Raw genomic sequence first — 24,065 nt, 5'->3', positions numbered from 1 at the left:
TAGCTTTAGCTTAGAATTATTATTCCCCTATTCACTGGCCCCAAACCATTGGTTGCTGGTTAACCACCATCCCAATTATAAGTTGCCACAAGCTACTAAAGGTCTGTATCATGCATGTCAATATTTCAATGTACAGTACCCTCTTGTTGCTCTTCTCTTGGAGTTTTGGAAGATGTCTCAAACTGGCTTCTTGTCTAGGCCTGGCTCTCCCCTGCCTTCTGTGGTTCTTGTCCTGAACTCACTGGCCCTGTCACTCTGGATTATTAGAGGAAAACATTGGAAGCCTGCTGACCAGTATAATAGTACCAAATCCTTTTTGTGGACTTAGGTCTCTGATTGTCCTCTGGCTATATAGGACTACCCCAGTAGCTCCACTTAGTCTGATATAAAAACTTTCTTTTTGTCTTTATAGGTATTCATTTTGTTTTATGCTTCAAATTCCCAAACAATAGGATGTCCTGCTAAAGAGTACTTTAAGAAATTGTCTTTTTGTAACACATCACTCAGTCTTTGCCTCTTCCTAGATCAAAATAATTCACAGTTGGGAATTCATTGAAAAATAGATTATCAAAGCCCATCTTCCCTGTCAGAGTCCCCACATTCTTCTGATAGGAATGCCTGAAGCTTTCAGATTTCACTTCCACAGTTCTCCAGCAAAAGCTGTCCTCCTCCATCAGAAGAATTCCAATCTAGGTCAGGGTGATGATTGCCAACCTATAATAGCCTACAAAAACCATTGTTTGCTCCTAATCCTCTTGACACACTGGTACAAAAATCACAAGTGATGCTATCATAGTTAAATATGAACAGATGGAATTATCAGCAATCACACTTATGGAGTCCTTTTGCTGTATCACTAGTTAAGCAGCACCCCTTTAATTTTAAGTATTATCAAATCCTATAGGGTTATGGGATTGGTAGAATTTATAGTGTTAATTTTCCTTCTCAGGCTCCTGCAAATCAATCCAGTTTCTTTGCCAAGGAAACCCCAAATGAGGTCCCAGAGAATCAAACACAACTGAAATGATTGAACAAGAACAAAACCCCTGATTCCTAGGAAGTGCGCTCCTCTGCCACAGTGAAGGCTCCCTGGACTGCCTTACTTACCCTCCTGTCGATACATTATAGAACAGGCAATAGCAGCCTAGAGTCCTGGAAGAGCTCTGGTTTTATAAATTGCCTACCAATGGCCTCAGAGGAAGGTTAATGCCCTCCTTATGGATATTGACAACAGCTATATCTTCTTGTTCTCACTTTTCAATTGGCTTGTCTTCCTGATAATAACAACATTCTTCATGCTAGTTTTTTTTTTATTTGTTCAATGAGATCAGTAGAATATGAAATAAAAATCTAATAAGAATAAATGTAGCATTTAAAAGAAAGAATTAAATAAAAGTTCAATTTTGCCAAAAGGAGATTTTGAAGGTCCAAGATGATGTTGTTTCCATTTGACCACTAACAATCAATATAAAGCCAATTTTCACATAGATTCTTGAAGGATGAGAAGGAATTTTATTTCCAATAACTATTAATCCTGGGACTCCTGCAAAGAAGTAGAAACATTGGCAAAATAGTAAAATTCACATCCTTTGACATGATGTATAGATTCATTTGTTCTTGTCATAAGATTTTGCCCTGGGTAGGGAACCTTGAGACTCTAAATAGCTGAGAAATACCAGTGAATTTATAATTTCACAATAACCACCCAGAGATAAGTGTTAGACTGAAAATGGTAGAGGAAAAATGTCAACTCTATCAAGTGCTACTAAATGTTGAAACCACTAAAACCCCTCAGAAAGTTTCTTCTTGGTGCCCTACATTCTTCAATGCCTCCTATTCTCTCTTCTTATTAAAGAGTAGATCTGCATGTGGTATTTCGTATTCTCTCTCATTCTCACCTCTTACTGATGGCCAAGGCTTTCTTTCAGGTATCCTATCCACAGATACTCATCATCTCAGCAATTCAACTCTTCATCACTTGACCCAAAAGTTGCTACAGAACTATCCCAAAGGAGTGAGACCAGTTCAAAACTGGACTCAGGTCACAACCGTTTACCTGGATTTATTGGTTCATGCTGTGTTGGATGTGGTAAGAATCATCTCTCTTGACTTTATATCTGGTAGCTCTTTATAAAACTTGTGTTCTAATCATACCCAAACATAGTGGGCGCCATATAAAGGAGGTTCCAGGTGAAATAGAAGGAAGGTTTACTAGGTACATGCTAGAGGAAAGTCTGGATCAAAATTCCCACTAGGCAAAGCCTGATACCGAGGGACAGACAAACCTTAGAGAAATTAGCCAGTACAAATTCAAGATGTTTTACAAAGAAGATTCTCTAAGCTAGGACTAAGCTTTTGTGAACCTTGAGCAGAGTTTGAAAATTATACATGCTCTCCTTCCCTCATAAAAATATGAAAACAGAATTACCTATAAAAAGAATAATTGTATCACAACCATAGTCATCTACCTTCTCTTTTACTCATGACACGAATGATCACAAAATAAAATATGTGCCTGTCATGGGCAACAGCACTTTCTAGATTAAAATATGCACATTTTCAAAAGGTAATATTAAAAACAACAACAACAACAACAAAAAACCTTATCATGACCCTCTACTCTGTGTGTGAGTTTTGCTTATCTTGCCCATTCCTAGCCCCAGATTTAAATTTTAAGTATTTAGCCAAAGCTTAAGTCTATTGATAATGCAATTAACATATTCACTTGTCATCATCTGAAATTAGGAATAATGAAATACTGCCATGTATGTAAAATGAATAAAGTGTTTCAATACTTAAAATCTGTTTCTAAGATGTTGCCTGAGGCTGGGTGGAGCTAATTCGTGCTGAGTTGTGGTTTTTTGTTAGTGCTTTTAGTCACAGATTTCCTAATTACAAGATAATAGAGGGAAACAGTTCACATAACTCAAGCCTCAGATTAGTTTAAAAGTAGATTTTGCCAAATCCACTATTTTAAAATGAGAGATTGTATATTTTTAAATGATATATATTAGCTTTTAAGTTCTATGCTTTGAATCTAACTTTACCTTGATTTATTCTATGAGCACTGGACATTGAAACTGGTAAGAAAATAAGCGCAATTTTGTTTTCTTTCTCATTTTTTTTTCCTTTTTGATCTGATTTTTCTTGTATGGCATGATAATATGTATAGAAAAATTGTACATGTTTATTATATATTGGATGACTTGCTATCTAGGGAAGTGGGGAAGGGGAAGTGAGGGAGAAAAAATTGGGGGGACACAAGGTTTTGCAAGGGTGAAGGTTGAAAATTATGCATGTGTTTTGAAAATAAAAAGCTTTACAAAAAGAAAATGAAATCAAAACTTACATTTAAATGATATCAGTTATAAAAAAGGTTTTTTTTTTTGTTGTTGTTGTTATTGTTGTACTTGTTATTTAGGCTAATTTTAATGTAGATTTCCTGTCATGTTTAATGAAGCCCTAGCCTAATTAAATGACATCTTTCATGTTGTTATAAAAAAAAAGGAAAAAAGCAGAACTCTCCTGTCAGTTGTACTTTTCAAACAATCAATAAACATTTATTGAGTACCTCCTATGTGCCAGGCGCTGTGCTAAATACTGGGGATACAAAAAGAGACAAAAGATTCTCTCTGCTATCAAAGACCTTACATGCAAAAAAAGAGCAAAAATATACAAAGCAAGCTATATGAAGGATAAATCAGAAATCATTATCAGAGGAGAGACTAGAATTAGGAAGGATTGGGAAAATGGTTCCAGTAAAAGGGATTTTATATGGGATTTAAAGGAAGCCAGAGAGGTCAGTAGGTGAGCAGAAGAGGGAACTCATTCCAGGCATGATACATAGCCAGGGACAATGCCTTGGAGCCAGGAAATGGTATGTCTTTTCTTGGAACATCCATGAGACCAATGTCATTGAATTGAAGAGTATATATTGGAGAGTAAAGTATAAATAGACTGAAGAGTTGGGGACTAACTTATGAAGGGCATTGAATGACAGTTTTTTATATTTAATCTTATCCTGTCCCTACCTCTCTGCTGGCCTCTATCTCACATCTCCAAGTCCATTTCAGACATATGGAACTGGATATTCAGTAGATTTCTTAAATTCAACATGTCAAAAAGAAAACATTATCTATCTCCTAAACCCTCCCCCATCACCTTCTTTATTACTATAGAAGGCAAAACCATCTTCCTAGTCCCTCAGGATTGTAATAAAGAAATCATCCCAGGTCCCTCACTATCTCTCACCCTTCCATATCATATCTGTTGCCAAGACCTGTTAATTTCATTTTTGCAATATTTCTTAAATATGCCCTTTTATATTTCTTAAATATGCCCCTTTCTCTCTTCTGACACTGGCCCATTCTGATACAGACCCCCATCACTTCACACCTTGATTACTGTAATAGCCTGGTGGTGACTCTGCTTGTCTCAAGTTTCTTCCTATTCCAATTCATCCTCCACTCAACCACTGAAGTGGCTAAAGAATCCCTCACCTCACCTCAATAAACTACAATGGTTCCCTTGACTCTAGGATCAGTTACTAAATTCTCAGTTTGGTGTTCAAAGTCCTTTATTGTCAAGTCCCCTCCTATCTCTCCAGTGTTCTTATACTTTACTTCCCAACAGATACTCTTCAATAAAGTGACACTGGCTTCCTGGCTATTGTAAAAACAAGACTCCATCTCTCAGTTCCAGGTTCTGAATCTGTCCCTCTTGCTTTCCCTCCTCTGGTTCTACTACTGATCTCTCTGTATACAGTTAAGTCCCAACTAAAATCCCATCTTTTACTGGAAGCTTCCTCTAACCCCTCTTAATGAAAATGCCCTCCCTCTGGTAGTTATTTCCTATTTATCCTGAACATAACTTGCTTTGTATATATTTGTTTTGTTTATAGCCTCCTCCACTAGATTGTAAATTCCTTGAGGACAGGGACTAGGTTTTGTTTGTTTGTTTGTTTGTTTGTTTGCTTTTTGTATCTTTAATGCTTAGCACTGTGCCTGGCACAGTAACTTTACAAATGTTTATTAATTGATTGAATGATACTGGAAATGATAGAGAGCCATTAGAGTTTATTGAATTAGAGGGTAAGATCTGCATTTTAAGAAAATCACTTTAATTCATGATGGAAAATGCTATCCACATCTAGAAAAAAGAATTGAGTCTGAATGTAGGTTGATGTATACTATTTTTACTTTTGTTGAGTGACTTTTACTTTTTGCTATTTTTCCTCTATCATAAATGACTGATGTGGAAATATATTTATATGATTGTCCATGTTTAACCTATATCTGATTGTTTGTTTGACAGCTTGTGGAGGGGGATAGGAGGAAGAAAAAGAGAAAAAAATTTGAAACTTAAAATCTAATTTAAAAAATGAATGTTGAAAGCTATTGTTACATATAATTGGAAAAAATAAAATAGCATTTCCAAAAAAGAAAAACAATCACAAAGTAAATCACTTTAATAGATGAATGGAGAATGGATTGGAGCTGGGAGAGACTTGAAGCAGGCAGGTTTAACAACAGGCTGTTGCAATTAGCCAAGTGTAAGGTGATGAGGACCTGCACTGGAGAAGTGGCAGTGTCAGAGAGAAGGGGCCATATTCAAGAAATAATACAAAGGTGAAATCAATGGACCTTAGCAATAGATTTGATATGGGGGATGACGGATGAGAGATAGTGAGGAATCCAGGATGACTGATTGGTTGTGAGCCTGAGGAACTGAAAGGATAATGTTGTCCTTTGTAATAATAGGAAAGGTAGGGGAAAGGTTTTTCCAGCCTCTTTTTCATGCACAAAATAGGTGAACTGAAGATCCTGGAAGATGTTTAATTTAATTCTAGCTAATAGCCCCCTAAGAAAGGCCCAGCGTTAACCAAGCTCTAAATTGAAATTCCTTTGAGACAGCTTCCTATGTGTAAATTTGGAGCCCCGGTCTCCCAGGGACATTTCCTCAATGTATAAGAGACACTGCTTCTTGGAAATTTTGTCAGAGTTATCACTGCATTATTTAACAGGCTTGGCCAGATTGGATCATCAATACAACTTGGCCAAGGAAACATCATATGAACTGTGTAACTACATAGTTTAGCCTTAGCTAAGGCAGTAAGACTTACTTTTCTCTTCTTTTTTTCCCTCTAGTCTCATATGATTTAAGATAAGATAGAATTGCTCCTGTTTCACTTTGGACCCTAACAAATCCTGCATTTTCAGTGTTTGCCAATCTCCAAAGTATAAATAAATCCTCATGCTAAAAATTTAACAATTGATTTTTTAAAGTCTGTTCCAGCTCAAGCATACCCCCATAATTAAAAAGCATACTCCATGCTTTCAAGCTCTATGCCTTGCATTATAAACTGTGCAGTGGTCTTTTCTTCATCAGTATCTCAAACTCATCATATGTAAAAATGAAATTCATGATTTTTCCTGATTAAATCATCCTGTCTTTCAAACTTCTTAATTTCAGTTGAGGTTATAGCTAACAAAAAGGACAGAAAAAGAATATTTGTGTAAGGAAAAATTACAAAATCATTTTGAAAAGAAACAGACTTTCTGATAAATTCCTGAGTAGAGACTTTTCTGAGAACCTAAGAGAGAAATGCCCTTTTTGAAAAATGTACCAAAAGGATCTATTTGAAGGCACTGCACTGATTGAGTTAATGATGGCTGCGGGTATTGTAGTCCAATAGCATATGACTTTTTGCAGAGTTTTGAGTCTGATAATTGATAAACCAAAAATAAATTAACTTTTGGGCGACTATGAAAAGATTGTATAAAGACTGGTGGGGCCACACCTGAAAAAAAGATGAATTTTTTTAGTTTGATATCTTATTTTTATATATATCTATATCTATATCTATCTATCTATCTATCTATCTATCTATCTATCTATCTATCTATCTATCTATCTATATCTTATAATGAGGACCTGATTTGAGACATGAAAAACAGAAGAAGGAGAAGAAGGGCAAGATATGGAAGATCATAAATGACTAGATAATAATGGGAGCTAGAAAGAAAGTTGAACCTAAATGGAATTGGGGTCAGAAGGCATAATTGTTGGTAGGAGGAACTGTTTACAGAAAACAGAAGCTAGCCCTGACAAGAGCTGGTTGAAACTGAGAGGTAGGAGCTGCAGCTGTTTTGCTGGGAATTGGGCTGATTGGGAGAGAGACTGAGAAACAGTTTTCTCTCAGTTTCTCAAATAGCTTGTGCCTCTCCCCAACATTTAATGAAAGTCTGGCTATCTTCTCCAGATGATTTTTCAATTTGCTTTTCACAAATGTTCTTTTCTGTCCCCGTTTAGCAATTAAAACCTTTATATCTTTGTGAGGATCAAATGAGATAATATTTGTAAAGTATTTAGCAGAGCTTGGCATATAGTACATATTTAATAAATGCTTATTCTCTCCCTTCCTCTTATTACCAATGTTGGGCAAGTCACTTAACCCTTCCAAACCTCTTCCCTTATCTATAAAACAAGAGTTGGACTACATTAAGCCTAAGATTCCTTTTGGCTCCTGTGTTTTTATAGCTTCTTATTTGGACTACTGTAATAATTAGTTGATATGTCTGCTTCTGATTTTCCCTCTTTCCTATTCATCCTTTATAGAGCTGTCAAAAGAACCATGCAGTGATAGGGGTCTGGCTGGGTTATAGTCTTTCTTGCTCAAACACCTCCATTGTTTCCCCACAGCCTCGAGGATGCAATAAAAAACGCTTCAGCCTAAAACTCAAGTCCTGCACAGTCAGAATCCAACCTACCTTTCCAGTTTTATTTCATTTTATTCCCTTTCCTAAAAATTATATTTCCGCAATCCTGGTCTTATTAGTGGTTTCCTAAGCAAAGCATCCTATCTCCTGACTCATGGCTTTCTTTTGTGACAAATGCCTTTCCTCATCATCCTTGGAATATATATCTTTCTTCAAGGCCCAGCTCTAGAATCATTTTTTCCTAAAAAGTATTCCCTATGACCTAGTTATTAGTCCCCTATCCCTCCTTAAAGAAGTCCTTGATTTTACTTATTTGTTAGTGTACCTGTTAAATCAGCTCAGAAGAGTGAATATAATAAGCTTCTTTTTTGTATTTTTGTCCCAAGAGGATATCAAATATGGCTCCTTGCACGTAGTTGGCACTCAATAAATGTGTAATGAAATGTTATTTCCTTTGCCTGGAATGTCCTTCTTTCCTTTATTTCAATCTTTCAAATTTCTACCTATCTTTCAAGACCCAGTCTTTAAATGCTACCTTCTTTAAAGTCACCACCAATCCCTGCTTCCTTACCCAAATTAAAATGATCTCTCCCTCACCTGAACTACTAGAGAACTTTGCTGAAACTTTTATAGCTTTTTTTTTTTTTTTGTATATTGTCCTATTATGGTTCTTCATGAATATGTCATCTCTTCTTGAGAAAAAAGATCATATCATAGTCATGCGATTATCTTTCAATTAAAATGTATATTTTGCCTTTATAAATTCCAGTAGGTGAGATGATAACACATTGTAGGTACTTAATAAATATTTATTGACTGCTTGAATGAAGAATTGTTGTATCAGTTCTAGTTATTGTCTTTATGTCTGTCTTGGCTAGTCTGATTATTCCTGAAATTGCAGTAGCTCACATTTACATACAATTTTAAGATTTATGAAGTGCTTTTCATCTAATCACTTATCTGAAAACGAAAAATCTGCATTGCCCATTGGAAGACTAAAACCAAGGCAGTTAGTTCAGGAAATCAGTGCTTGAAAGCTTCAAAAGACTTGATGCTGTGCAGATTTTACTCATTTAAGGCCACTCCCAACGAAATAGAGCTCTTGCTAGATGCAGCTGAACTGCTGATAACTTTTGTTAGGAATGAAGAGCTCATAGCCCAGCTTTCCTCCCTGTACCTCACTTCTGCCGGGATGCTATGCCTCCTGTTTTATTTATATAAAAGACTACAGTCTTGTTTGAGAATATCTGGGTATTATGAGTACCTTAGGGAAATCTGATTATAGAGATAATCTACTCAACAGTGAAGAGTTCCAATTTGTTTCTATTGAGTTTTGTCAATTCCGAATCCCAGATACCTTTGTATTCCAGTCCATTGACTAGAGCCTCCCAGCCAGACGTTGAGGCATCTGTTTCTATAGTCTCCGGAACTGGGAAAGATAAATAAGAATGTGGAGGAATTATCTGTATATTTGCTAACCACCAATTTAGATCTAAATAGGCTCCCTCTGTTAGGAAGACTAATGAATTCCAATTCTCTGAAATATCCTTTGCTTTTAACAAGCAAGATGGAAGGTATCTGAAAATAAAAAAAAAAAAAAGATACGCAGGGGAAGATCTGTGAATAATGCCACCAGAGAACCAATTATGTTCACCAGCTGGCATTGAGAAACTTGTTTCCTTTGACTAAAAGATTTTTGTTTAGCCTCCAACTCCCTTTTTTGACATTGTGTTCTACGGGTTTAGAGAGATGAAGACTACCCACCCCCGTTAGGCAGACATTAGGGAAAAATCCTCGAAAGTAAAAGCAATTGAGCAGAGAAGTGGGCAAGAAGAGAGAAATGAAGTGCGGAACCATCCCCGCAGACAATCAAGGATCTAATGGATAAAATAATGGTGAGAATGAGAACACAATGAAAGGACCCATCTCCCCATCTTCATGACTCTTTGATTTGATGAAGGAACTTTCTCAGCTTCAATTAAAAAGGAATGAGGAAAAGGTCAACATGTACATTTAATTGACATGAAGAGTTAGTTTCTTATGAATAAGATGCTGTCAAGAGACAGAGCAAGGATTAAAGTACCTTGAGGCTGAAATTCTCAAAAAGTCCTGAAGTTAACTGCTAAATCTCCTAACAGAGATTATGGCATTAGACTTTATTCTCTCTAGCTGGAGAGTTCTTCATTGCAAAATGTACTTTCTTGGGGAAATGTGCAAGGATATTCCCTGATCTTCAAGCTGATGGGAATGATCATATTATTTATAATATAATTTATAATATTATTATAAAGAGCTGACCCCGACTGTCAGGACATGAGTTTGGCCCATTTTGACCAAGAGTCACACTTCATAGTGGCTACAAACTATTCCACTAGGAATTGCTGATGAATTCAATCCTTTCCTATTGTATAATGTTAGGGGATAGGTCTCCAAAACCTGTCTCACAGCATCCATTTAGGGGCCGTGAAAGATTGCAAGCATGGTCCATTCAGACTGATCTTTGTGGAGGTACCAAAACAGGGCACCCTCACATTTGCTTAAAACCCTGTCTCTTCCCCTGAAATGTTTTAGCATCAGTTTTTTCCACTTCTTAATGACAGAGGGGACTTCAGTTTTCCAGGTTTAATATTAACTTGAAATGACAGCTACACTTAGTGAAGTTGGGGGGTTGGGAGGAGGATAACAACTGTATAACTGATCTTATGTTTTCAATCCAGGAAAAAGAAAAAAAAGCAAACTAGTAAAGGCTGCTTGCCAGTGCTTTCATAACACCAACATAAGAACTATGATTTGTTATTTATTGAGAACTGGCATGTCCTAAACACCATACAAAACACAAAGGAAGACTGGGCTCTTGCCTAGTTCAATGGTTCCTGGGCTTTGAGTCAAAATCAGACCACAAAATAACAGTGGGACATGAAAACAGCAGGTTAGAATATGTACAAAAGAGGACCCTACATTTCATATTTCTTCATCTTAGATTTTGTTTTTCTTTCCCTATTTTCTTCTCTCCAAAGGGGATAGCTTTCATTAATAGTTTATTATTGAGAGGCAAAAGGAAGATGTGAGTTCATGAAGATTCCTTTACTACAAATAGTTATCTTCCACCCATCTATTCCCTATAAACTCTTTCAAGATTGTTTTCCCCTCTCCTCCTCAATCCTCCTCTTGTCCCAACCCCCAGTAGCCTAGCAGTTTTAGGATTCTCTTCACATATTGAGAAATAGTCGTTTTTAAAGATGATCACTGACTCATTGCAGGCCTCAGGGAATTGTATCTGTCATGTCATCCACAATATACCTTATTTATGTCCAGTCCATTCAGTTTCTTTTCGGAACAGGAAAATCCATATGTAGTATGACTTAATGTGAGTAACTGCCTGTAGCAGCTGAAACAACATACTTTGAAAGATTATGAATAATATCTTGATTACAAATAAAAGCTCAGTCTTATATTTTTAGCCCAGGATTGGCTAAGAATATATATTATTCTTCATTCTGATTAATGGCTGAGTAACTAATTAGAGTGGAAAAGAAACTAGTGATTCGTTCAGGATGTCAAGTGCAGTCAAAGTGCCATTTTGTCACAGATAATATAGTAAAGCTCATAGAGACAGGTGTGCATAATAAATGGGAACTTAAGAGAGCCAAGAAGAGTAGAGGTGATGCTTAAAAAATCAGAATTGCGTGGTGAGATTTGATTTCTTTCCTACTGAAATGACATACCATTGAACTAGGTCTCTGATTTATTGACATTCTGAGATTTAATGGAATATTCAAATGTTTCTTTCTTTCTTTTTGACTCTGCAGGATGCACAGAATCAAAAACTAAAGACTAGTGTATGGTACCAAGAGGTAACTGAACATGTTTCCTTCTCTTAATGCTAGATTCCTGATCTAGAACTGAAAAAAAAACCATAATTACCTTCATAAAATATAAAGAATTATTCAATTATTATGTATCTCTTTCTTAGATATAGTGCTTGACACCTAGTAGACACTTAATAAGTACTTATTTGTCTGATATATGATTAGCCAGGTCTTAAATGCCAAACTCACCTTATCTAATACCCTCTGAAATGCACCATTTCCAGATTAGGGCTGGCCATTTTCTTTATGATTGGTGGTGAGTTAGAGAGGAAGGGGAGAAATCTATTAACTTTATCAATTGGTAACCCCCAGGAGTTATCAATCTAAGCTTCTTCTCTGCTCTTTAGCAATGCTAAATATGACAGATTTCTTTTCTGATTTCTTACAGATTTGGAATGATGAGTTTTTAGCTTGGAACTCCAGTATGTTTGATGGAATAGGAGAAATCTCCCTTCCACTGAATGCCATCTGGGCCCCAGATATCATCATCAATGAATTGTATGTGGAGTCAGTTCTATTTCCATGGGATATAGACTGGTTAGAGTACTCAGATCAATGGACACTTATTTTGTCTAAGTTAACTTATTATTGTTTTTGCATTTGAGCCAAAACTATGTTATTATGTATATATATATTAGAGAAAGAAAAGAATTTTAGAATCAAAATGGACCTTATAGTGAGTTGACTTCATAGATGACCATTTAATTATGGATGCTTGAGTTACTATATGAATAGGATTATTGCCCTCAGAGACTGAAATAGCACTGCAATAGAGTTACAGAGAAAACTCATGAGGGTGTCATTACTGAGACCACTGCCAGTATTGAATCATCCCAGGGGAAATGTCCATCTCTTTCTGCTTTATAGAGGTCAGTCATATATGTCAAGGTCTGTACTGAGCACCCCTCCTTTAGTGTAATCAGAATTGTGTAACCAACCCAGGTCATATATTCAACAGCAAGTTCTCTTGTGTTTTATGTAGCGTGGACATTGAAAAATCACCTGATCTTCCCTATGTTTATGTGAACTCATCTGGGACCATTAAGAACAATAAGCCCATCCAGGTGGTCTCCGCATGCAGTTTGGAGACATACGCTTTCCCATTTGATACACAGAACTGCAGTCTCACCTTCAGTAGCATCCTGCACACAGGTAAACTCAGAGAGATGGGGGTCAGCTACCTGGAAAATGTTCTTATGGAGAGAACATATGCCAAAGTGAACACAGCTGACATCTGTCATTGCTTGACTTTATCCTTATCATCAAGTGGCTTATTCAATTGAATTCAATTCAGCTTAACTCAACTTGCTTATTAAGTGCCCGATCTTTTCAAGGCACTGTGCTGGGTGCCCAGGAAAGAATGATGAAAACAATACAGTCTTAATGAAAATAACATTGGACAGTGATGTGTGTGGAGAGGATATAACATATATTAAATAAGTGTAATATAAGATAGAAAACAATAAGGGGCTAGGGGAGATTTGGAGCAAAAACCATAGCAAAGTTTTAGAAGAGTGCAAAGAATTTCCTAGTGGAAAGAAGAGAAGAGCCTTGGAGGGAGAGGAGGGACAGATAAGGACAGGTAGAGATAAGGACAAAGGGCATTCTAAACTCAGGAAATAATTTGTCTGCCCAGAATGGGGAGAAAACATGTGGAGTCTGAGTCCTGTTTGGCTGGACTGTGTGCCACAGAGTAGTGTAAAAGTAGGCTGGAAAGGCTGGTTGGCACCTGAAAAAGAAAGCCTCGGAGCCCTGGGTGAGGAGTTTTTACTTTATCCCTAAATAATGAGGAGCTACTGAAAGCTGTAGAGGGGGAGAGCGGCAGGTCAGGCCTATGTAATAAGAAGATTGCTTGGGCAGCTTCAAATTCTGCCTCTGTGGCAAGTCATCCAACCTGCCTGAGGCTTCCTCATCTAAAACATGATGACATTGGACTAGCAGACCTTGGAAGTGCTTTCCCTCTCTAGATCTATGGTTCTGGGGCCCCAGCTCTGCTCCGATCCAATCCTGGAAGCATCCACCTGGTCCCTAGGGTACTCTCTCCTGCCTCTGATTTTGGAGTAATGATGACAGTCCTTATCTCTAGAGGTAGGTGGCAGGGAAGCCACAGTGCCTTCCCCATTAACCCAAAGACAAGAGCCCCCAGTCTCCCTGCTGTATTCATCCAGTATTCCCCAGTGTGGGGGATGTAAAATGGAGCCTAGTCCAAATGACAATGTGAATTGTGATGGCAGGGAAAGTTAGGACTGTGATAGAGAAGCAGGCAGGTGGGAGAAGGCTCTCCTGCCCTGTGCAGACCTGTGGTTTCTGTTGTTTCCAGTGGCAGATGTAGATCTTGCCTTCCTGAGGAGCACAGAAGACATTAAGAAAGACAAAAAGATGTTCGTGAATGATGGCGAATGGGAACTCCTCTCTGTGCCTTCAGCCTACCACGTCCTGTACAGTGAAGCCGGAGACTTTGCACAGATTCAGTTTCATGTAGGTGCTTTACTGCCTTCCTCTGGGTGCTCATTTTCTCTCTGTGATGTTCTCTCTTGGGGAAAGGAATCCCAAAGTTGCCCCCAGAAGGAGAAATTGGGCACTTGTGGGCATGCAAAGTTTTGGAGGCTCCATTTTATCCTGGAGCCTCAGGTTCCAGCCACAGTCCTGTCATGATGCACTCAGCATCTCAGACACAGGCAGCTTATAAATAAACAAAGGAATGGAGAAAGCACACTTTTTAGACAGCATAAGAATGAGAAGAGAAGATCTGGGCTAAGGAAATGAATGAATCAATCAACTCACTATGGCCTTGATTCTTAAAGCTTTCCAATACTGCTTTGCAAGAGCAAAGATACCATAGAATAATTACCTGCCTAGTACAATATTCAAAATCCTCATTGGAATGACTGGAGAAAATAGGATCTCCCTGAAAGTAGTACTAATATATAATACAGCCCTTTATGGAAAAAAATTTATGAAAAAATAACAGTCAATAATTATTTCATTCCATATAAGTTACAAATTTCATATGATTGGCATTGCTACTTTAAAGAACCAGTTGACAGAGAATCTCAAGAGATAGAGTGAGTGTGCATTGAAAAGATCCTTAGTTATAATCCTGACTCTCCACTTTATACCTGTGTAACCATAAGCAGCTCATTTCACCCATCTCAGTTTTTTCATTTGTAAAATGAGGATTTTAGACTAAATAATCTCTAGGGTCTCTCCCATCCCCAGATCTATGACCTATGGCCCTATAAAATATCAGTGAAATATTAAGATGAGAAACTGTAGTTCTCAGACCACTAAGGGTACTCATGACTGTATGGAAATTTAGCCAGCAAAGGAAACCCTTATTAGGGGAGAATTGAAACCTTTAAACAGTACTGTGATAAAAAAGGTAGCCTGCTTGCACATCCCATGAAATGATTACAGTTTACCCTGTTAGCTAGCTTAAAGTCCATAATGTTCCCACATCTGGGTGTCTTTACAAAATACATGGCCACGTGGAAAAGGCCTGCCCCTGCCTATTAGCATTCAGCAGAACTCGGTATCAAAAACAGCTTGTTAAAGAGGGGAGGATGGATTCTTCATGCCAAGAGAGGCAATAGAACTGACCCAAAAAATAGAAGCTGTAAGCATGTTGCCTATGAGATCTATTCACTGTGCCCATAAGATATACCCAGCAAGAAACAGGCTTAGAACGCAAACTTTAAACTTAACCTAAGAGCACCTGCCAAAGCTCCTGGTTCTGGTGAAGATGCAGGTCTTATGTAGGAAATCTCCACAGTGACTCGGAACAAGATCTCTCCTGAGAGTTATTGAAGAACGCCCACAGATGTCCAAGCCCCAGTTAAGCCCAGCGACTCTCTCTTACCTGAGTGTGCCTTCTCCCTTCCCTCCCCACACATACACTGCCATTCGGCCAACAGCTATTTACCACACATACAAACTTACGACCTAACACGAGGCCAGCTGTGACCCTGGCAATCGGCCTTCCAGCGGCAAGTTTGCCTCAATTTCCTCTCTTCTTAGCAAAGACTGCACTGGGGACTACCTGTCCACCTCTTTTGCTAGAAGAAGGAAAAAAGGAAGCGTTTCCTTGCCTTTATTTTGATGAGTTTCTTGGATAAGAGTAAACACCTCATTAATTTTAAAGATATCAGCCTGCAAACATTATTAATGCAGCCCAAATAATGGAGAGCATTAAAGGGAAATGCACAGGACTAACACGTGCCAGGTGGAACAGTCACCTATCAAGCGCTCCAGAGGCTGATGCACACCCCATTACCTACACTGCATGAAGGAGGCAAACAAAGGCAGAGCCGAGGCCGGCACACTGAGAAATACACAGACGCAGAGCCTCCACCAAAGCAGTAGTCATTTGTACTTCTGCCCAACATTTTCACCCAATTCTCAATTCATCCTCTCAGTACTTAGATGGAGCATCTTAAGAGCATTACCTCCATTTTTCAGATGAGAAAACTGAGGCACCAAGAGTTTGCAGGAGTCTGGGTCTCAGGAGTCCTGACTATAGATTCTTCCCCCAGTTGCCCCACTGTCATATTTCCTCTTTGTATGTATTGCCAAGGCACAACCCATATACTTTTCTAAACTTTTTCCTCCTTGAAGCTTCTTTGCTCCAGAGACCAAAATGGGACCAAGTAAAGGAGAAAACTTCTAGGATGCTGTGAAAAAGAATATGGTCATTTTCATGGAATATTTCTGGTTTTTAGGATGTGTGGGAGTTGGAAGGGCAGTCTAATGGGAGGGCCTACACGGGCCATTAATATTGAGCTTGATTCATGATTAGATACTGGTCTCATTTGATCTCACATGCCCCCTTTACTTGCTTTATTCCCTTTAGACATTGAATCTTGTATTAATTCTTAGACTCAATAGACCTTTATGAAAGCTAACTAAGGTATTTAGATCCATCCCACAGTGTGGAGACTTCAACATCCCACTGTCTGTGAGATAGAGCCCTGGTTTCTCTTCACTCTCCAGAGCAGAACTAGGACCTTCAGCTCTCTAGTACTGCTGTCCTGCAAGGAGGAGAGAGCATTCATTGAAGGGAAGCAAATGGAACGCCTTGTTGAAAGGCCATCTGAAATAATGGATCAGTGTTCCCTTTTAATCTAATCACCCTCTTACACCCCAACTATTGTCACAGAGAAAGGGATATGAGGATGAAGATAAGGGAGCAAAAATCTATTGTAAATGGGCTGCCCCTTTGATTCTTCTGCACTCTGCTGCTGTTTGCACTGAATCAAAGGAGCTAGAAATCCAGATAGATCCCAGCTAATGGTGCAATCATATCTGCTGGCTCCATAACACGTATTGTTTATTAGAGGGGGCAGATGACACTTTGAAGTCAGGGCTACTTTCGGCAGGGGGCCCAGAGAACAGATATTTCTTTCAACAAGAATGTCTCTAAGGATCCTGGGACCTGTTCCAATAGCCACAGGAGAGGAAATAGCCTCCAATACATTATTGGATGTACTGATTCCCAGAAACAACAGGAAAGACATTTGATTCCTGTATGGCAGGGGTATTTTTTGTTTATTTTGTTTTGTTTTTAAGAAAAAGAAGAAATGGGTCCAAAGTACAATTCCTCTCAGCCTTATAGCTTTTCAGGCAAGAACTTGGTATTCCTGGAAAGCAGAAGAAAGAGTATTACAGGGGGAAGAGTATCACTCTCCTTTTTTTCCTTCCAGAGGCATCTGAGTCATGCTACAGATCTGATGTATAAATCCAACAGAAGAGCTTCTTCTTTTCTGTAAGGCCTGGTGTACCATTAGCCTTATCAACAAGTGATAAAAGACTAATCATAATTTTAGAAACCTTCTCCAAAGTCACTTTAAGTAGGTGTGGAGTCTTAGTTATATTTGTGGAATACCAATAACATGTTTGGCAAGGATTTAATAATATGGACAAAAACTTAAACTCTGACCAGTGGGGTCAATTTTCCCTCTCTGAGAAAATACAAAAGGAGACAGTTCTCAAGATATTAAGAAAAAGGCACCTTCAGTGGGATCTTACTCAAACTGCAGGCCAGATCCAAGGAAGGACAAAAAGGAACTTATCTGAGTGGCAGTAACTTTCCCAGCACTCTCCAAAATTGGAATGTCGGGGAGGGGGATGGGAAGAGAGGAAAATGGGCTTCCTTATGGAGAGTGAATCTGGGCGTCAAAATTCCAACTATGTCATAAAGACGGTCATGCAAAATTAAGTACTGGTGGGGTCTACCATCAAGGAGGCAATTAGAGGCTAACCTTGGGGCCTATTCCATCTCCAAGGAGCTCTCGGCACACACGTTCTGAATTAGATTGATCTCTTTCATTAACATCAATAGGCTCCAAATACCTTTGTGTACTTATTATTACCTGGCTTTAATGGATAATGAAATTGTGGCATAATATTGCTAACACCTGAAGGGTGTCTAATGGAGAACACGGACTGAAACTAAAGTGCTTTCTCTTCCTTTCCTGTGGAATTTAAAGGCACCGGCTCCTTTAGTCCATTAGAAATGATGGGCTCCGGGTGTGATGGATCCAGAAACAGTAGCTTCTCACTGAGCCAAATTTGGTACCACTCCTCCCCCATCCCAGGGTCATGTTAGATGCTGCCTCTGTGTTTGTCCTAAGGTGAAGTAGCTCTCAGAGGATCTTATCTCTGAAGTCAGCTTTCTTGTGACATCACTCTATATTCCCCTTTCATGGAAGCTGAAAGCAGGCTCAATCACAGATTTTCTGGACTTATTCCAGATGTCTAGGCTAGTCCTCTTGCCTCCATAGAGGGAGAGTGTTTCCATCCCATCTATTCATCCCACTCCATTCCAAGCCAATCTCAAACATTATCTCCAAGGATGGCAGTTTTCATCTAATAATCTTTCATGTTGATAGATACACAATTAATTGGTTCCCACTTAAAGTTTATAGCAAAAACTAGATTTGTTCTTCATTTATCCACTTTGCAAAGGCTTTTTTCTCTCCTGCCAGAATTGATTCTGGGGCAGTCTGCATAGCAGCAATGAATTACATGTCCGGTATCCTTCCAACACTATTCCCTTTGCGGTCAAACCCCATCCATGATTCCCATTTTGACAAAAATTCATCACCTCTGGAGTTGTGACCACTTGAAACCATACCTGCCACCCATTTGTTCTGGTTCTATTTTACCCCTCAGTCTTCTGCTTTTACGATAATTAGACTGTGGGTCCACTGAACATGTATCATGTAAAACCCTGAATGAACAATTATAATAATTCCAACAACTAGGACTGACCCAAAGACTTTTCTCCAAGTGCTTCACAGTTTTAACCTCATTTGTTCCCATGACCTTCTCTCCAATGGAGACAAATTTCATTACACTAATAAGCTCATAGATTTAGAACCTATGGCTAAAGCTACCATTGTACTAATATCTTCCCAAAGCATGGGTATGGGACTTTATTGGAAAACTCTTTTATACTCTTGAACCTTTTGGTTCCCTATTGGGAAAAAATGGAAAAGTTTCAAGTTTTAACATTAAAGATTATGGTTGGGGGGATGGGTTTGGACTAGAGCTGTCAGTTCTTCCCTATAAGGAATTCTCAATAAAGAAACCACCTCTCATCTCTTGACAACTGTACTGTCAAGACATATAGACAACACAGCAAATAGAACTGTATATCTGGAATCATGGAGATCTGGAATCAAATCCAGCTTCAGATACTTGTTATCTGTGTGATCCTGGGCAAGTTACTTAACCTGTTTGCCTCAGTTTTCTTTCTTTTTTTTTTTTTTTTTTTCTGAGGCTGGGGTTAAGTGACTTGCCCAGGGTCACACAGCTAGGAAGTGTTAAGTGTCTGAGACCAAATTTGAACTCGGGTCCTCCTGAATTCAAGGCTGGTGTTCTATTCACTGCACCACCTAGCTGCCCCCTGCCTCAGTTTTCTCATTTGAAAAATGGGGATAATAATAACACCTACCTGCCAAAAAATTGTGAAAACCAAATGAGATAATATATGTAAAGGGCTTAGCACAGTGCTTGGTACATAGAAAGCATTACATAAATATTAGCTATTATTATTATTATTATTATTATTATCATTATGCCATTAACTACCTACTTCAGGTTCTTTATCTTTATAATAAGGATGATAGTACTACCTTTCAAAATTTTGAGGATCAAATTGGATAATATTTGTAAAATGCTTTTCTAACCTTAAAGTATTATATAAATGCTCATTGTTATTATGCTGTAATATAATTATTTTATGGATATTAGATCTGAAAATTGTTGATGAATTTTTCATGAATTACCTTCTCTTCCTAGCTAAGATATAAACATTCTCAGGGGCTGAGTTGAGAGGCAACAGGGCACAATAATTAGAGCACTGGGTTGGGACCAGGAAAACCTGGTTTTAAATCCTATCAATGGCTGTGTGACCACAGATTAGTCACTTAACTTCTTGACTTTAATTAATATCATCTATAAAATGGGGGCAAGTAATAATAGTACCTACCCAGTTTAGGATTATATTCCCATTAGCATGATGATGATGAGCATAAAATAGATATTTAATAAAAATGTATGGAATTGGAGTTGAATGACAAAGAACTTCCTGGCAAACAGGATTGTGATGGTTGTTGTTATTATTATTAACTATCATTGAATCTCATTTTCTGGTGAAGGAATTGAGGGCATTTTTCCAAAAAAAGGAGAGATTTTCATCTGTCTGAGATGATTTAAGGGAGGCTTTTTAAGAACTCAGAGGAATTGATCAGGTGACCTTTCAAGGTTTCTTTCAGCCAAAAGAATCATAAATGTCTGCCCATAAAGATAATAGAAGGAAATGTTGGAAAATGTCATGATTCTTGGCCTGACTTGTTTCTCTTGTCAATGTAGAACCCTTCAAAAATCATAGTGTCTTCTTTGAGAAGTAAGCTCAGAAGGAGAAAAAAAAAAATTGAATTTGGTGAGGTGGAAGTTAGAACTGAGCTGGAAGAATACCATAGCAGAGAAAGACTGACTAGGTCATCCCAAGGAGAGGGAAGGGCTCAATGGGTTTTAGACAGAGACATCACCTCATTGATCAGCCTCACCAGCCAATAGTTCTGGTAATTCATCTCAGTTCCATGGAGCTAAACAAGGCCAAAATCTGAAGCTTTTCCCCTATTGGTAGAGTAATGTCACACACATTTCTAAAAGAGAAGGACAGAAACTTACAAACTTTTTTAAAAAATATTATTATTTTGAATCATTCTTTAACTTCAAATTCAATATTCATTAGTTACAGAAACATTCCAGTATTTTATTTTATTTTATCTTTTCCCCCCTGAGGCTGGGGTTAAGTGACTTGCCCAGAGTCACACAGCTAGGAAGTGTTAAGTGTCTGAGACCACATTAGAACTCGGGTCCTCCTGAATTCAGGGCTGGTACTCTATCCACTTTGCCACCTAGCTGCCTCAACTTACAAACTCTTAAAAAGAGGTGGGGACCCAGGGTGGTATAAGCTTGAGGAGCCCAGAAGGGAGACATGCTCCTTGATTGCTTTTCCCTTCCCAGCTGGTGATCCGCAGACGACCATTGGCCCATGTGGTAAATCTGTTGATTCCCAGCATCTTCCTCATGGTTGTGGATTTAGGCAGCTTCTACTTACCCCCAAACTGCCGCTCAAGGATCACTTTCAAGACCAGCATTCTGGTGGGCTACACAGTGTTCAAGGTCAACATGTCTGATGAGGTTCCCAGAAGTGCAAGAAGCACACCTTTGATTGGTGAGTGGTGTTAGCGACACATAGAGGTAACTTTTCTGCTCCTCATCTGTTTTTTTTAATTTGGAGAAGGAAGTGAGACTGCATTTGCTAACCCTTTGCCCTATTCTCTTTTCCAGGTGTCTTCTTCACAATTTGTATGGCCTTCCTGGTTCTCAGCTTATCTAAGTCTATCCTTCTAGTTAAGTTCCTCCACACAGAGAGAAGCAGTGAACAGGACCACCCCCTCTTTTGTTTCCAAAAGACCTCCGGGACCAGACCACAGGACAGTGCCCTTGGGACCAGAACCTCTTTGAGGGTGGCTGATTCCCCAACAGGTAGGTGAGAAGCTGGAGTTTCCTACCTTCTCTCCATGCTTCATTTTTATCAGCATCAATTCACATTGATAGAACACCTAAGGGACATCATGGATCTATACTAAGGATTTTAGATCTATGAAACACTCTCATGGCTCCAGCTCAATCAACTCATCTCAGAATCTAGAGATCTGCTCCATCCACCTGATCCCCTCCTAATTAATCTCATTTGAATTAGAAAACAGGCTTCGGTGGTTTGTGTCTTATCCTTTAGACCTGGAATTCTTAACCCAGGGCCTGTGAACTTGTTTTTAAATACTGTAATAACTATTTCAATATAAGTAGTTTCATTTGAATCTTAATTAATATATTTAAAAAATATTATTCTGGGAAAGTGTCTACAAAACCTTATTAGACTACTAAAGGTGTATGTGACACCTAAAAGGTTAAAAACCCCAACTTTAAGTGAGTAAGAGATATATCCTTACCTAAAGTACCTTAGCTTTTGACTCCAAAGTCTTTTGATATTCACTTGATGTGAGAAAGCAAGGCAATCTTCCTATCCTCATTGTCTTTCATCCAGTATTTCAGGGCCCTAAATGTACAAATTGGATCAGCCCCTAGGCCCATGAAATCTACTCTCATTGATCTGACCTAGATGCCCTCAGATATACAATTGTGGATTTGGCATTTTCCCCATTTAAGTCGATTCAACAAAGAGATACCAAACACCTACTATGTGGAAGGCACTTTGCTGGTTATTAGGAATACAAACATAAAAAGTGCCCTTGCCTTCAACTATTGTGGGAAGGATGGCCTCTCCACATTCACAGCTAAATATAGTAGAAAGCAGAAAGTGATAAGGACAAGGGGAGATCCAGACATTGGGCTACTAGACATTTGAGGAGGATGTGACCAGGAAAGGGTTGGTATAGAAGGTAGCACTTGAACTAGTCCCTGAAGGAGTTGGAGATCTGTAAGGAATGTTTACAGAATAGGGATAGGGCAGGTGAATGAAAGCAGGCAGAAGGCAGAACAATTTCAGGACATAGCTTGAAATGTATGGACAGGAGTCCAATATGTCTGGAAAAGCAGACTGAAGTTAAATTTTCAATCCCAGGTGGAAGAATTGCATTTTATCACTCAGGCAATTAGGTGCCATGGAGGGTTTTTGGTTAGAGGAGTGACACAGGGGAGAAGTAAGCATTAAGAAAATCACTTTGGCAAGATTAGAGACCAGATCAGAATGGAGAGAAATTAGAGGCAGGGAGATAGGTAAGAAGCTGTAATAATAGTCTGGCAAAAGCTCATGAAGATCAGAATTATGATAATAGCAATAGGAGTGGAGAGACAAAAGAAATAAAGTGGAAATAGAAACAAAAGGACTCAGAAGATTGTTGGATGTGAGAAGTAAAGGAGAGGGAAGAATCAAAAATAACTCCAAGGACATTATCTAAACTGAATGCTAATTAACAGGGCACATTACAATTTGGTCTTCACTCTGCCCCACAGCCCCACCCCGCTCTATCAAGGATGGAAGATCTTCCCCTACAGATTTCTTCATATCACCTTCTTAGGTGGGTCTTAGCTTTGGGAGCAGAAACTGAATCTTGGCAATCCTGACTTACTTGGGTGTTTTCTCCCATCATTCCAGATGTTCCCTTCAGTCAAGATCATCAGACACAGGCGGGGTTTCTGGAGGAGGCTCTGGCCCAGCTCCAGTCCATCAGCTCCTGTATTCAGGCTCTGGACCAGGCTGCCCAGCAGGAGGCTTCCTGGCTTAGGATGCTGTACCGATTTGACAGGCTTCTGTTCCGGGGTTACCTCCTGGTTCTGGGAGGGTACACAGTCACCCTGTGCTCCCTCTGGGCAGTGTGGAGCTCTCTGCAAAACTAGTCAGGCCATATTTATAGTGTACACAGCGTGTGTGTGTGTGTGTGTGTGTGTGTGTGTGTGTGTGTGTGTGTGTGTGTGTGTGATGCAGAAAGGGAAAAGGAATGGTTCACAAGACCACAGGCTGCTCTCTTCTGTATTTCCATCTACAACAAATAATGTTTTTAAGAGCAAGAGAAATAATACAGAATAGCAGAAAGCACATTGGTTCTGGATCAAAGGATGGGGGTTCCCTGCTCCCAAGTTTCCATTCTTCTTTCCCTTACCCCTTAGCCTCTTATTCATCCCCACTCTTCCTCTAGAGCAGGGCTTCTCAAACTTTTTACCCCAGAAATTTTTATGTGACCTTGGGTATATAGGTATATAAAAAGGTATACAAACCAATGATTTATTGACAATAAATCACAATTTTGCAACCTCCACATCACTCATAATTTAAGCAGTTTTGTTTTAGAGTAGGTGAGATTTGGTTCCTCCCTTCCTCCAGTCTCTCATTCTTCCAATATATGCAACTGTTAGGGTTATTTTCTTGAAATACCATGTTAAT

The 24,065-nt window shown here is 38.8% G+C and overlaps 1 protein-coding gene across 1 annotated transcript in view; it reads left to right on the top strand.

Annotated features, from left to right (window-relative positions):
• Nucleotides 1-23,521, top strand: part of HTR3B (5-hydroxytryptamine receptor 3B) — a 29,021-nt gene extending 5,500 nt beyond the window's left edge. The window contains exons 2-9 of the mRNA XM_074302259.1: nt 1,929-2,089; nt 11,528-11,572; nt 11,976-12,085; nt 12,570-12,739; nt 13,908-14,065; nt 21,122-21,332; nt 21,449-21,646; nt 23,280-23,521. Coding sequence (XP_074158360.1) covers nt 1,929-2,089; nt 11,528-11,572; nt 11,976-12,085; nt 12,570-12,739; nt 13,908-14,065; nt 21,122-21,332; nt 21,449-21,646; nt 23,280-23,521 — 1,295 coding nt within the window. The remainder of the gene's footprint in view (nt 1-1,928; nt 2,090-11,527; nt 11,573-11,975; nt 12,086-12,569; nt 12,740-13,907; nt 14,066-21,121; nt 21,333-21,448; nt 21,647-23,279) is intronic.
• Nucleotides 23,522-24,065: the final 544 nt, after the last annotated feature.

The sequence above is a fragment of the Sminthopsis crassicaudata genome, chromosome 3 (genome assembly GCF_048593235.1).
Source record: "Sminthopsis crassicaudata isolate SCR6 chromosome 3, ASM4859323v1, whole genome shotgun sequence".
NCBI lineage: Eukaryota > Metazoa > Chordata > Mammalia > Dasyuromorphia > Dasyuridae > Sminthopsis > Sminthopsis crassicaudata.
The sequence above is the reverse complement of the archived record's forward strand: the minus strand, read 5'-3'. Positions and strand labels throughout refer to the sequence as shown.